At 36.9% G+C, this 16509-nt stretch overlaps 1 protein-coding gene across 1 annotated transcript in view; it reads left to right on the plus strand.

Moving 5' to 3' along the window:
- The first annotated feature begins 6407 nt into the window (after window positions 1-6407).
- Window positions 6408-16509, plus strand: part of SAMTOR (S-adenosylmethionine sensor upstream of mTORC1) — a 77546-nt gene continuing 67444 nt past the window's right edge. The window contains exon 1 of the mRNA XM_017656636.3: window positions 6408-7026. Coding sequence (XP_017512125.3) covers window positions 6417-7026 — 610 coding nt within the window. The 5' untranslated portion in view covers window positions 6408-6416. The remainder of the gene's footprint in view (window positions 7027-16509) is intronic.

Consider the following 16509-nt stretch of genomic DNA (forward strand, 5'->3'; position numbering starts at 1 on the left):
ATTGGACTATAAAGCTTCTGCACAGGAACAGATACCATCCACAAAATCAAAAGGCAACCTGTGAAATGGGAGAAAATATTTTCAAATCATATATCTGCTAAGGCATTAATATCCAAAATATATAAAGAACTCATACAACTCAATAGCAATAAAAACAAACAACCTGATTAAAAAACTGTTTTCCAAAGACATACAAATAACCAACAGATATGTGAAAAGGTGTTCAATATCACTGTCCATCAGGGAAATGCAAATAAAAACCATGTCACTTCACACCTTTAGAATGGCTATCATTAAAAAGACAGATAACAAATGTTGGCAAGGGTGTGGAGAAAAGGGCACATTGTGCATTCTTGATGGGAATGCAAATTGGTACAGCCACTATGGAAAACAGTATGTAGGTTTCTCAAAAAATTAAAAATAGAACTACCATATTATCAAGAAATCTCATTTCTGGATACATAACCAACAGAATTGAAATCTGGATCTCACAGAGATATCTGCACTGCCATTTTCATTGTAGTATTACAATAGCCAAGATATGGAAATAACCTAAGTGTGTCTCAATGGATAAAGAAATTGTGGTATATGTATTTAAAGTGGAGTATTATTCCAGCCATGAGAAAGAAGGAAATCCTTCCATTTGTGACAACATGGATGGACCTTGAGGGTATTATGCTAAGTGAAATAAGTCAGACAGAGAAAGACAAATAATGTATCATATCACTTATATATGGACTCTAAAAAGTGAAACTCAGAGAAACAGAGAATACTGTAGTGATACCAGTGATTGGAGGTGGGAGGGAAATGGGGGGATATTGATCAAAGGGTACACACTTCCAGTTATAAGTTTAACAAATTCTGGGGGTCTAATGTACAGCATGGTGACTATAGCTAATAACACTGTACCATATACTTAAATGTTGCTAAGATAGTAGGTTTTAAATGTTCCCACTACAAAAAAGAAATGGTGACTATGTAACAAGATAGAGATGTTAGCCAACTCTATGGTAGTAACCGTTTTGCAATATATGAATGTATTGACTCAAAAAAGAGAAACACTTAAAGGCTACTCAATTTTACATTTAATATTTTTTCAATTTCTTGAGTTGAACCAGTCCCAATGAATTTTCACTTGTTTCCTTCAAAACTATTTACTAAAATAACTATTTTTCCTTTGAACAGATAATTTTTCCAAGATTGCATATTTACCAGCAGGAATGATTTGGTTTCACCCCTTAGAGCACCTGATATAGCTGTTTCCCTTCTTTTGGGCAAACTGCAATATCCAAATATTCTATTTTTAAAATCAATGTATATTTTCTAATAAAAGATTTGTCAAACAATGACAACAACAAATGTTATGGCAGGAAATTCTAATTTGACTTTTCAAAAAACATTTATATTAATAAATGTTTACAAGAAATATTTTGAGAGAGATACTGTCAACTTTAGCAAATATATGGCAGTTGCTTCAGCCTGACATTATAGAACCTTGTAATTTCAGACCTAATGTGAAAATTTGGAGCATATTCTACTTTTAGAAAAAGAAAAAGAAAAAAATGGTGAGTCAGTAACAAAGTATTAAATTCAAAAAGGAGACTTGTGTACATTCAGTAAGATTTCCTTTTATTTACACAATGTATAAGGTAAGAATGGCAACTATCATCATTTGGCAGTTAAGGAAACTGAGGAATCCAGCAGATAACAGATCACCACAAATCACAGTAAAAGCTAGTGAAAACTGCTTCCAAGTCACCTACTTTTTTCAAGATGTCTCTTCACTTGACACCTCTATGCCAAAAGTAGAACTCACTCTAGCTATTCAAACAGAAAAAGCTTTCATAAAGGATATTAGGTGGCCACAATATCCAGAAGGACCAAGGAGGCAGACTTAGAGGCCACCCAGCCCAGATCAGCACCTAACGCAGACACTGCGACTACTCTGTGGGGTCAGATCCCACTGCTTCTGTTTCTTGGCTTACAGGGAAGATGCTGAAATGATGGCAATAGATTTAGTATCAGTCGCTGTGATAAGAAAAGACCCCACCTCCATAGTCTCCTTCAACAGACCAAAAGATCCCCTATAGTTTCTTCTACATTGCTTTGCTCTTTTGGGAATAGACAGTTCACTCCAGAGAATATGATTAGTAGAGTCTAAATCACTTAATCTGAGCCTGCATTCGTAATTGCAGGAATCCTCCAAACAAAAATGAGGAGCTGAGTAGCCACAGCATGGTAAGGAACATCTCAAAAGGCATTCTCAAAATTAATGTGAGTCACAGAACTCCAGTGATTTGGGGGGCAGAAAGGGCTCTTTTAAAGTGCCAGTGTGTTCCAAATTTTAGGCCATACTTCATTAATGGACCATAAAAATCCATGTAGTGTGCTCCACAGCTCCAAAAACTGAAATAGAATTGAACATTCCATCATGTATTGCACTTAGTGAGGAAAAGTATTGCTGGTGAAACTTTGTCTTAATTATGTATGTGCCTATATTCATATATGTATATATATGTAGTGTAAGTGTCCTGCGCCCCAATGGAAAATGTATTTCTTTTTTTAAAATGTATTTCTTACTCTGAGTCATGGCTCAAAAAAATTGAAAAACACTAGTCAAATCCAACCTCTTCATTTTATATTTGAAAGAGAAAAAGTAAGGCTCAGAAAATTCAAGTACCTTGCTCTGGTGGTTAATGCAAAACTGAAAGAAAGACAGAAAATCTCTCAGTGCTATGCTCCATTATAAGAACATTATCAATTGCAAGAATACTTCCCATTTTCTATATAGATCTCTTCCTACATTAGCCCTGTTGTGATAATTAAATGTATTTCCTCAATTAGTATATCACAAAAATATTGCAAATTTTATAGCTGCATTTGGAGTTAGGCAGTAATTAATGGTTGTCACTTGCTGTAGTTAATACTAGTCGCAACACCATTCTACATGTTAACTCTGGAAAGATGGCTAATCTGTGTTGTTTCAGAGATTTTTATATTGGCAGATATGTTAAAAATTGCAGGGGAGACATTGGACTAATAGCTATAAACAAACTTTTAAAGAAAATTATATTTGCAAAAAATATGAGGAATTTGAAAGTTGTAATCTGTCATCCTGTATGAGAATGTACCACTGAAAATATTTTTCTTGCTTCATTGTTCTCCATTATATTTGTTTCTATCAAAATATTAAATACATTTTCCAAAGAAAGTTTCTATGATTTGAAATATGAAAACAAAACTTTTCAACAGTTTCTCTATAATGTGCCCAGTTAATAATATATCTACATTGTAAAAATTTGGGTAACTAGGGAAAAAAGTACTTAAACTTCATGGACACTTTTATATACATGGTTATAAATTATACAAATAATACAAACTATTTTCAAAATAATATAGATTTCACTTTTGCAGTCCTCATTTTAACTGAATTTATAAAAATTCTATTTCTAAATAGCCATGAACCAAAAAATTGGCCAATTTGGAATATATCTTCATCTTCAATAATGAGGTTCAAGTTTTTTTGCACTATTGATGCACACCATTGTATGTTTTATAAACGTAAGTTTAATATTAATACTTCTCTTACACAGCATTAAAGCCTAATTATTTTTAAGATTTTAATCCCCAAAAAGGAGTAAATAATACCAAAATTCAGTGATGAATAAAGATAAATGGTTAATGATTTAGATGAGTCAAAGGACCCCAGTTTCTACCATATAGTCTTCTCAATTCTATAGGATTACTCAATAAAGATAGTAATGAAAAATACAATTTGCAAAAGTGCATCCAGAATCTTTTTATTTACTCAGTGCCACCATCCAGATTTTGATGTGGATTTTTAAAGTTTACTTTTTATTGCTGATTAATATTTTCTGTACTCTGAGAATAGAATGTACTTTATTTTTTTACAGGTTAACACTTCTCATTATCTACAGGAATTTGTTTCCATATAAAGAATACAATTGCAAAGAGGATAAGGTATTTTTCTTACCAAAGACATTTTTCCTATACTGCGTAGTTCTGTGACATAGGAAGTTTACTATGACACACCAAATGTGCATGGGGAAAGGTGCAAAAGTTGGTCAGATAAGGCGAAGAATGAGGATGAATAGTTATCAGGGTTTATTGTAGTCATTAGAAATGCCTCTTCCTCCCAGACTGTTTTGTCTTGCTCAGTGAATACTGTTTTATTCCAACATCCCTTTCCCCAACATCTATATAAAATAATAGAGAGAATTTTAAAAAAATGAGTTGCTTCTGAAGAAAGTGTGAAATCAAAAAACAAGTTTAAGTAAGGAGCTCTTCAAATTTGTTTGAAAAATGATAACTAGTCTTGAATAAGTTCCTGTTACTTTCTATTATATTAATATTTAAAGTTAATATGACACCAAGCAGAATAGCCAGTTAAGAAACAGCAGAAAATTCCCATGTTTCTTAAAAAAGAAACACATTTTACAAATCTCATTAATGAATTTGTAGATCGTAATACCTGTGTTTGGTAGGGATGCAGTGAAATACACATTCACATGTACTGCTGGAAGTGACAGAAACTGCTGCCACTCTTAAGAAAAGGTAATTGGACAATACATTAGGCAACACATTAAAAAACTTTAACATGTTTGACCCTTTGATTGAGAAATTCGACTCTTAGGAATTTACCCTGGTGAAATGTATAATTAAAGAAATGGAAAAACACCTGTGTACAAGGGTGTTACCGCAGCACTATTTGGAATACAGAAAAACTGGAAATAACATAAATATATAATAGCTGGAAATTGGTTACTGAAATGATAGGTTATTCACATAATAGAGCCATCAGTAAATAGTCCATTTGAAATAAATACATACAAGCAAAGAAAAATAAGTTATCTTTCAGTGGTGGGTTTCCAGGTGTCTTTTACTTTCTTTCTCTCCCCCAACCTTATTAAGATATAATTGACATGCAACATTGTATAAGTTTAAGGTATATAATGTGTTTGATACTTTTATATGTTGCAAAATGATTATACAATCAAATTAGCTAGCACTTCCCTACCATCATATAGTTACCATTTATTTTTTGTGATGAGAACATTTAAAATCTTCTCTCTTAGCACTTCTACTTTGTTTACTACTTTTTGCATTTTCCAGATTTCCTTCAGCATACATCTTTACTTTAAAAAATGACTTAAAAATTCATTTACTAGTAGTAGTATGCAGGGAAGCCTTTTTAAAAAAGGACGATTCAATACAAAGGAAATTTAATGCTCTCTTTACTATGGTTGTAACTGCCAAATATTTACACCTCTTTATACCTCCCATATAAATTATAATATGGAAAGAGCAAAAGAGGTACATTTCAATCTTCCCTTTCCTCTCAAATGTAACACCACCATATCCTCAATTTATTAGGCACGTCCGTGTAATTTCTCTTCATAATTTTAATTAGTTATTTTAAATTTATCTGTGTTTGATCTGCCTCTTCCTTGTGCAGGTAGGGGTACATCTTCTGTCTTTACATTTCACCAAACTTCTCCCTTCACTTTCCTCTTTCCACTCCTCCTGTGTCTGGAGAGTGTGTACAATGCTTTGCTCTTCAGGGTTCATTATTCAGAAGGGGGGGGGGTGTAAAAGTTACATAATGCAAGCTTAACTCATATTTCAAAAACACCGATCAAGAAGTTTTGCAAAGATTTCCAAACAACGTCAAGTAACCAACAACTGCAATGTGGAGTGGGGTGGCATACACTACAAGGTAACACAATTCATTACGGGCTCTCAGCCTGTTGAATCTCTGACACTCTGGCAGCCTCAATACCATTCTAGGAGCTAATGCAGAATCTACCTTTCTCTCTAGAGCAGTATTCCACCTCTCTGTGACAAAGTCAACAACCACACTCCCAAAGTTTTCCAAGAGAAGGGAAAGGAGTAGAGGAGGCAAAATAGGTTGCCAATACCACTCAGGCACACACTGCATAGACTAGCCACCATATTAAACAGCAGGTCACCCAAAACAACTTTAAAATCACACCAGCTCCGATGCTATTAAGACCAGAAGCCTCCTGAGACACCTGACGTAATAGTTCTTGAGGGCATCTGTTGTGGGTTCTCTCTCATTCCTTCCCTCATCCCCAGTCTTCTGTTGCTTTTCTGGCCCTCTCCTTTCCACATTTTCTGTCTTTCGTCCAGCACTGGCACTGCAAGCCCGTGAATTAAAACAGCACGTGGTAGCCTGACCTTTCCTGGGCTAATGAAAGCATTAAGCCTCGGTCCCTCGAAGTGTTAAAAGTTCCTGTAACCAAGTAATCTCAAAAGTGCTTTTCAGCGCCATGCTTCTAAAGGGAACCTGACAAGGTGCAGCGGTGGCTCAGGTATCGGACCCTGACCTCACCACACCTGAATATAAGTCACAGGAGATGGAACCACTGGAAAATATGAGAGAGCCGAGCAGTAGGACGAAGCCCAGACTAAGCAAACTCAGGCGCGCAAGCGCGTTGCTCAGAGCCTCTCCCGGCTACATCACGGCGCCTGCGCACAGAGGCCAGGCGGGCCTGGGGGCGGGCAGAGCGCGGCGGCCCATCCTGCCTACCAGCTCCACCCCGCGCAGCCTGCGAGCCTGCCTCCTCCAGCTGCTCGCCGTCCCAAACAACTGGGGGAGCCGCCAGCGCTCTGCGCCCATTGGCTCTTGGCCTTTCCGTTTCCGCCCAACCCTCCACAGTCCACCAATCATCTGTGCGTCTGGATATGGGCCGTCCCCGAGGCCGTCGCTTCGGATCCTCTGCCTCCTGCGGCCGCTGCCTCCGCTGCTGCCTCCTCCTTCACACCTCCTCCGTCAGGCGGCGTCTGCGGGGGGCCCGAGGGGCGGTGGCGGCGGCGGCGGCGTTATGGAGCCGGGGGCCGGCGGCCGAGGCACTGTCCGCGGGCACGGGGCCGGTCCTCCTGGCACTCCGCCACCCCAGGAGCAGGAGAGGAAGCTGGAGCAGGAGAAGCTCTCCGGAGTGGTGAAGAGCGTCCACCGGCGGCTCCGCAAGAAGTACCGGGAAGGTAAAAGGCGAGCTGGGCGCGGGGGAAGGGCTGCCCGAGCCCCCAGGCCCTGGTCACCTCTCCCCTCCCCCAGGGGCCACCATTGCGACCTGGAGGAGCTGCACGTCAGCCCCGCTGGGGCCGTTCCCCCGGGCTCTTATGCCCCCTCCTCAGCCGAGCCAACGTCGGCGGCAGGCGCGCTCCTCCCGCCCCCTCTTCCTCGAGGGCCCCTCGGGAGAGGCCGGGCCTGCGGCGGCCCCGAAGCCCCCACCCTTTCCTCCCCCAGACCCTGCCGGGGTGCTGAGATTGTCAGCACGCTCAGAACCTGTGCGCCCTCACGGAGGAGGGGCAGGCGGGCAGGAGACGTGAAGGGACAGCACGGAGGCAGGTGAAATCCATTTGTGAAACAGATGGAGAGAAGCCTGCGTTGCCTCTTGGTATTGACCGGCCTGTTTGATTTGCTGCCGGGTCGGACCACCTCCCAGCACCTCATTCCCGCGGGTTAGCCCGGCGTGCAGGAGCGTCCTCGCGTTGGTTTCCAGGGCTGCGAAGTCAGCAGGCCTTCCAGCTCACTGGACTAAGCCGTGTTAAATGGGGGAGGGACGCCACCCATCCCCCGCACTCCCATTCTTCAAACGCTCGATTTTAGTTTTTATTTCGGGGGTAGAGAAAGATATATGGGACAGGTTTTCAAAATACTGTTAAGCTTTGAATAGTCTGTGTAACTACCAAGCCTCCTGTGAACACACATGCTGGTGAAGACAGCCATCGCTGGAAACCCCTTCTATGGAAGGTCTTAAGCAAAGGAAAAAGCCCTAGTAGACTTTGCTTCTGCCTGAGTAGTTTTTAAAGTTGAGGGTCTACAGTTATCCTTGGTATTTTAAATACAGGCTTTTTTACGAAGCTATTTTGAAAGATACAGTGAAAATTTCCAGTTGTTTTATATGCTCAGAAGAAATTTCTTGTGTCAGAATGAGGGATAACTTTCTACTTGCTCCCGCTTTAGCTTTATTGCAAACTGAAAAGTCGACAGTCTTACAGTGTTGGTCTTAAATTTAGTATTAAAAGCAAAATTATAACAGTGAAGGAACAGACATGCAGGATCATGTTACTTTTGATTTACAAACACTTTCAGTTGCTATAGAAGATTAAGTGTCTTGTTCCTTAATCACAGTGTATGTGTTTCATTTTTCAAACTTTAAATTCGAAGTTTTCTTCCCTTGGCAATTCAACCCTAGCTTTTTAAATAGCTGCCTAAATAGTCATTCTCAAAGATGGCCTGTAGTTATTGTTTAATAGGTGGCAGTAGAAAAAGACTTATCAGGCAGTGAAGATGTTGATATTTGTTTTTTAAAAGACCGCTTTAAACCCCAACCCACAGTTTATTCAGTAAAACGAGTAGTTACCATAGCAACCACTGCATCATTCTTGATATTCACAGAATGCACTTACATAATGATATTCATTATAGATTTTTATATTTGGAGAAATAAGGAAACAAATGGACACAACTTTAATTTATCATGCTGTTTTGTACAAATTTAAGCAAGTACATCTTTTTTAAGAAAAACCATGACTAGCATTTAATTCGGTTTCCATTTTTACCTTTTTATAATAATTTCATTATTATTTATCTATAAATGAATATGTTCCACTTAAATTAACACACTACTAGTGTGTCATCGTGTCTTCAAGTGCTGTTTATACTTGCTAGTTGCTACATGTTGAAACATATCTTTAAGCCTGAATATTAACGAAGGAAACATTTGTTTATGGTGAGAATTGGTTGGTGGAAGTTACCAGAGCTAGAATAGATGCATGTAGTTCATAAGTGAATGGTCTAGTGTGCTTCTGGTCAGGTAAAGTACTGGCAGTCTGTAAACATTTGAATGAGACTGTTCTTTAAGCGTTTAAATGCCCTGAATTATACCAATGATCTAGACTTGTCTAGGCTTTTATTCCATTGATACACAAAGCCCCATCAGTGCACTACCAAAGTAAAAGATCCTATTGAGCATGCCCTTTCTACCTTTATTTTCTCACATGCAGGTTAAATCTTCAGTGTGATTTGACAAAAAGCTGTGAAAAAGCCATCTGTGGAAAAGACTGATTATGTGTATACAATCTCAACGAATAATATTTATTATTTCCCTTTGAGGTCTTCGTATTGCTATAATACTGTTTCTTGTCTGCAAGCACATTTTACAAGTCCATTTGCAAGTCATCTATGGCCATAAAATAATTATATAAATGGTGTTTAGATGCTGGGTCATGTTACAAAGGCCTGTTTAATCAGTGACTGTAATACCAATGCCTGTGGAAACTGCACTCACTGTATTACACTATGCCTGTCCAACTGATGCTCTGTGGTGATGGGCAGTGGAGAGGATGGTAACAGATGCAGTGAAAATTCCAGCTTAGGATCTTGGAATGTTTGACTAGAAGAAACCTTAGCATTTATCACTGATTCCCAAACATGACTAAGCACTTTCTTTTCTGGGTGCTTTTTAGAAAATTCCTACAGCCTCAGAATCCCTGTCACTGGGACCTGGAAATTTGCCAGTCAGTTTTTGGAGTGATCTAAACCAGCCTTGCATTTACATATGATTGAATTGAATCCCCAAAATATTATAATACTTGCTTGAAATTTGGATAGTTCATCAGTAGCACTGTATTTTATGGGAATAACTGTTTTTTCTTCCCACTCCAAGCTTAATGGTGATTCCAAATGTTGGTGGGATGGCAGGGAAAATGGGAAGCAGAAAATAGCCCTAGAATTTGTGTTAGGTAAAGGAATGTAAACTGATGGCAATGGGGCAATCCTTGGGATAGGAATGCTAAACTGTGTTGGTGTGTGTGATGTGTGGGGTTTTGTGGAGAGATGGCAGGGAAGGAAACAGGTGGAGTAGAATGAAGAAGTAGGCAAAACAGTCACTGAGAGTAAGGACAGGAGTGAGCAGTGGATAATAAGAATTGGGTTGGATAATATAATTTTCCCTTATTTCTCAGAGTGGAATTGAAAATGGAGGAGGAAAAAGAATAAAAATAAGATTTTTCTGCTCTGGTAAATAAGGATTTCTCTCTACCCTTCTTGATCCATTTGTCTAGTTGATGCTTGTTGGTGATGGGCAGGCTTTAGGTGGTGGGTATTGGATAAAATGGTTAAGACTAACAGATTTAATGCACTCTTTTACAACACTTTCCCTCTCTGCTCCATTTACGGTCTGTTCTGTGTCACACTTAAAGATCCTTTGCCAATTTATATAAGGTGAGAATTGGAGATAAAGGTCAGTGTTTTAGGCAGCCTGATATCTGAAGTAGTTACCAAAAGGAAATTGTAGGGAAATGTCTAGTGATTAGCAGGGAAATGTGGTGAGGAGTGTTTCTGGTGTCAGCTATTTATAGATAAGGGACAATCTTTTGGATTGAGTTTATATAAATGGAAATATGCTTGCAGCTATAGGTGTTTTCTATCTTTGCTGTACAGAATTATTCAAATATCATGTAAACCAAAAATATTTTAAATATATCATTAGAGTTGTAGACAGCTTTTTAATAAGAAACAGCTAATCTTGCTTTCCAAACAGGGACTTCATTGTTTAATCAGATCTGCCTCATAAGTACATATCTAATTAAAAACTGAAGTAGAACCATGTGTATTTTCAGTTGTCTTTGTATGATTTTCTTTTCCATAGTACTAATCATATAATTCCATTTCTATAGTTGTTATTACGCTTGGCATTTCTTTTTCTTTTTAAAAGTGTTCATGTAAAAATTCCAAGAAAATATAAAGGCTGCAGCTGTTGGGAATAAAAGTGGGATCTCCATTCCATTTAGTTTGATTTTGTAATCTATCTTGTGAGTGTCTTTAGCAAATTTCACCAGTTTATTCAGTCTCTGAATTTACTTATCCTGTATACCAAAACAGATTAAAACAGTTAATCACATAAAAAAAAACAAACCATAAAACTCTGGTTTATTTATCAGAGAAAAATTAAACTGTTAATAGTGATATTCTCAAGGTTATGGGATTATGGGTAATTTTTATTATACTTTCCTACATTTAAAAAATATCAATGTTATTAATAGCAATGATATTATAAAAGTAGTTAAAATAAACAAGATGGATTACTGATATTGAAGCAGAAAAGGAAACCATAGGATAGTTTGGTTCTGTAGAATAAGTCCAGAAAAAATTGAGTTAAAAGATTAACAGTTGTGAGCAGTATTTTAAGAATCAGCGACTGGGTTAGATGTTTAATTCTTATTGATTACACAAATACTTCTGCATTATTGAGGCAGAAGGTTAGCTACAATAGCAGTTTAGGATAAGCTAAAAAAAAATTTGTAACTGATTATTTTTTAGCAAACACCTAAAACAAGAGAATCTTGGGGAGGGCAGGGAGGGGAAAACCTTTGAATTAGAAATTAAACTAAAACCAAAGGTCTAAACATGAAAGAATGAATGTAATATTAGTGTTTTTCCTGAAATAACGTTTTGAAATTGTTTGTAGAATTAGAGTAATAGATTATGTTTTTAATTGAAATTTCCTAATTTTTTCTTTCCCTTAGATGTTCTTCAACACTACTTTAAAATGACCACTTCATGACCCCAAGAAACTTGGAACACGTTCTCTTTGTCTTACTTTTTTTTTTTTCCCCAAGTGAGGCTTTACTGAATTTGCTTTATATGTTCTTCCCAGTCACACTCATGCTGGTGTAGAATCACAAAGTGCTGCTTTTTGTGATAGAATCTTTGCTTAACTAGCAAAATAAGTAATGGGAAGACTGTCCACAGAAAAGCTTGTTAACTTTGCCCTAGGAGAGTTTGAACTGTCATTCTAGCAGGGGGAAAAAATGAAAAGAGTTTAATAATCAGTAACACTAAAAGATAAAGGGAGCATTGACTGATAAGTCAGTTCAGTGAGAGGCACATAGTACGTTAGCTATTTGATTTTGTTATTTTTAGTGATCTTTGTAGTAAGGTATCTTCTAAGGGGTTTTTACATTTCAAAAGATACAGTAAAAATCAAAAGTAATGGTGTAGATCCTTCAATGGTAGTATAGAAAAAAAAGAATATAACAACAAATGCAGTGGATCATAGCCTTGGTTCATCTCTGGAACTTCATGGAACACAGTCATCTGTAATATTTAAGAGCTCTGTAGAATATACAATGGACAAAGGGGTTGAGGAACACTGAGCTAAATTACTGTAGAATAGGAAGGAACCTAGATGAAAGGAAATCAGCTAGGAGACTCATTTATTTTAGAGTTAGTAGCATAGATAACATCAGTGATTATGAAAATAGAGAAATATAAAGACCTTTTGAAGGTCAAAATGATCAGTTTTAGTGCAATTAAAGGAGAGGGGTCAAAGATGATGTCAGTATTTCTTGCCTGGGAGGGAAGACAAAGAAGAAATACAGATGGCCAACAGGTGCATGAATAATGCTACACATCACTAATGATCAGGGAAATGCAAATCAAAACCACAGTGAGATATCACCTCACACCAGTCAGAGTGGCCACTGCAAAAGACAAGAAATAACAAGTGTTGGCAAGGATGTGGAGGAAAGGGACCTTCCTACACTGTGGGTGGGAATGTAAATTGGTGCAGCTGCTGTGGAAAGCAGTATGAAGGTTTCTCAAAATGCAAAATACAAAAATACCATACAACCCAGTAATTCCTGTTCTAGAAATTTACCAAAAGAAAAACTAAGTCCCTGATTTGAAAAGACACATGCACCCCTATGTTTATTGCTATGTTATTTACAGTGGCCAAGATAAGGAAGCAACCAAAGTGTCCAGCAGTAGATGAATGGGTAAAAATGTGATACATATACAGTGAAATATTATTCAGCCATAAAAAAAGAAAAATGCTGCCATTTGTAACAACATGGATAGGCCTAAAGGGTATTATGCTAAGTGAAATATGCAGGTGGAGAAAGACAACATGTGATTTCACTTATATGTGGAGTCTAAAAAAAAAAAAACCAAAATCAACAAAACAGCAGTAGTTACAGACACTGAAAAGTAACTAGTGCTTACCATGGGGGAGAGGTTGGGGTAGGTGAATGGGAGGGGGATAAAGAGGCACAAAATCTCAATCATAAAGGGATGGAAGTGCAGCATGGAGACTATAGTTGATTCTGTTAACATCTTTCTGTGTTAACAGTAACTGTACTAGTTGAGGTGAGGACTTAATAATGTGAGTAACTGTTGACTCACAGTGTTACATACTTGAAACCAGTATAATATTGTATAGCAACTACAATTAAAAAAAGGAACATTTTTTTAAAAAAGAAAATACAAAAGAATAAATCTTACCTGAGAAAATAAAAGTAGCCATTTTGATCCAGTTTGGAAACATGTTTGTGGGATTGGGGGCAGGGAGAACAGAGTTGTCAGGCAAGTTGACTTGTGATAGGGATGGTGTAATGATTTAGTTTGGAACATATTCCTTGGAAGTATAGGATTAGAAGCCCTCTCTGTAAATTGAAGCTTTTAGGGCAGATAAACTGTGATAATGTGTAACTGAGGACATATCTTAGAAGACACCAGTATTGTCCAATTTTGTATAAGTTCTCCTCTTTCTGCTTTGTGCTCCCATGGCACAAGTGTGCTCACGCTTTATAGTATTTGCCACTTACCAGTTCACTTGTCTATCATTCCCACTAGAGTTTGTTCCTTTAGTAGGACTCTGCCTTTTATTATTGTATCCCTAGTACCCAGCATCATGCCTCATAGATTTAAGGCACACACACAACAAAGCTAATACAGTTACTTCTAGACAGTTAAGTTTAATCTTTTTATATTCATAACCTTTAAATTTTAACTTCTGGATGCAAATATTTGTAATGAATTTATGGTTATATCTTTAGAGTACATTAAATTAAATGTACCTTTTTAAAAATGGTTCAGATTATCATTATGAGGATCATTTTATTTTTCTATAAATAAAACTGTAAATAATGGAGAATACAGATATTGTAAAGTGCTTTGTCCTTAACATTCAATAATTGTTGAATCAACTTGCCTTATCTTACTGTATACTTTAAATTCTGTTTCTCTTATCTGCTACTCCCCTTTCCCTCCTTTTGGTTCCCACATACCAGTGTCAACCAAAGATTTTTTTTTAAAGTTTTGTCCACAGAAACATGAGAACTATAAGGATATTTTAAGTGTAATGTGTCTTTCTGTGTGTTAGTATTAGAAGCTAATAGTTTTGTGTATATGTATTAATACACACACACATCTACACACATATACACACTTATGTACTCTAACTTCAGAGACAAAAATTTTACAACCCCAATATCAGTCTTCTAAATTTTGCAGGTGAAATTTGTACTAGTTGCAAAATCCAAATATCTGAAAACCACTGGTCAAAACTATACTAATTTATTGTGCGGTAAGTGTAGATGTGGTGATGCCTATTAGAAGAGTTATTTTTAAATGAATGGCAAATTCTAGGCCTTTAGAGGGACATCTGAATATCCCCCTTTTTATTTATACAGAAATTCCTGTACTTATACAGAAATTCCTATCCCTGTTTACACAGAAATTAGTCCCAGGAGGTTGTTCCTAAGTCCTCTGTTTACACTAAAGAAGTGATCCCTGTGGTAAAGAGATCAACTGGTAAAATTATTTCACAAGGGAATAACAAATATTGATGCCATTGATTCTGACTTAATTCTTTTCATCTCTTGTACAGGATTTATTCAAAGAATTTTATATTTTTGATTAACTGTTTTTATCATAAATATATTTATAATAAAGAGTATTCCAAACACAGAAGATGCACCATGGGCCAAATTGTGTTTGTACATACCAAGTTTTATCCATTGCAGTATTTTGCTTTTTAACTAAATTTGACTCTTCAGATTGCCCAAAGCCTCATTGTTTTGTGTATTTTTTCACCAGGCATTTGGAGTTTATAAACTTGCTGTAGACCCATTGTTTTGAGCCATGGCTGCACAGTGGATTCATGTGAGGAGCAATAAAATAAATGACCAGTTGCCACACCAGACCAATGACATGAAACTTCTGGGTGATTCCATTGTGCAGCCAGAGTGGAAACCCCTGCCAAAAAATCTAACAAATAATGCAGTTGCAGAGACTAAGTAACTGCATTTGACTAACAAAAGGCTGTTCGTGGCTAATAGAGTCAATGTATTTGCTCTACTGCAAAGCTTTGTTCATATCCATTAAAGTTCATAAATTAAAAACTCATAAAGAGTGTCAAGGTATAATAGTGGTTAGAGCATGGACTTTGGCACTTGAGTGCCTGGTTTGATGTGTATCCTTAAAGAGGTTACTTTAATCTTTGTGTACTTCAATTCCCCTATCTGTAAAGTAAAATATGTGCTTCAGGGGGTTAGTATTAGAATTTAAAGAGTTAACATTTGTAAAGTACTTAAAATAGTATCTGGCACATAGAAAGCATTAAATTTGTTAAATATGTAATTTTTTTTTTTAAGAAGAGGTGTATCTGTAGCTGTCCTGCTTGGATGCATTTAAGAACTGTAACATTTAAGATTGAATGATTCCTGGAATTTCTGCCTAGATTGTTCTGTAGTCTCTTTCCTCTCCAGTATTAGAATGGTTATAACATTTTTTTTTGCCTCCCCCTTCTTATATTTCAAAGTTTTTATATGAAAGGTCGGACTCATTTAGCATATTAGAATATTGATTTTTTTCCCTGAAAGAAATAAGACTAGTCAGAACATGTTGGGTATAAGGTAGAGGTTTTCGGGTGGTTCTTTTGTTTGATTCTCAGAAGCTGCTTAAGCACCAAACACCTTGAAGGTTCTGTTCCACTTTTAGGTGTGTCACTATATATCAGGTGCTCAAGAATGTTGAGAGGGCTGGTCTGTGTGTGTTTTAACTATGTGAGACAGTCTGGTCCTGGACACTTTGTTTAAATGCCTCAGAATGGCTGCTAAATTTGTTTCCACTTGGTCATGAATTTCTCTGCTTAACTCAGAAGAAATTTTAAATGTTCTTTTACTTGAATTTGGTAATCTAGTCATCTATAGATAATGCATCTTACAGCCCGTATTTATTAATACACCTAAATGAAAATGAAATAAATTGATAGTTCTGAATTTCTAGAAGTTCAAGATTTGTTTGTGATACTCAAAATAAATCTTTAGTTTGTTTTTTTATTAGAGAATTTGATGACCCTTGAATTTAATGAAGTACAATTTTTATTTTATAACTACTATGCTTATGGACATCATTTTTTAACATGAAACTTGTTGAGGTACAATTTATGTACAGTAAACTGCACTCATTTAAAGTGTATAATTCAGGGGCTTGGGACAGTTATAGACAGACACCTCTGAAACCATTACCACAGTCAAGATACAGACTATTTCTCTTGCCCCTCAAATTTCCTTATACTCCTTTGCAATCAGTCTCTCTCTGTACTCCTGGCACAACTGTTCTCATGTCAGTGTAGATTAGTCTTCTTTTATTAAAAAGTTTTATGTACATGGAAC

Source organism: Manis javanica, chromosome 6, assembly GCF_040802235.1.
Source record: "Manis javanica isolate MJ-LG chromosome 6, MJ_LKY, whole genome shotgun sequence".
In the NCBI taxonomy this organism is placed as follows: domain Eukaryota; kingdom Metazoa; phylum Chordata; class Mammalia; order Pholidota; family Manidae; genus Manis; species Manis javanica.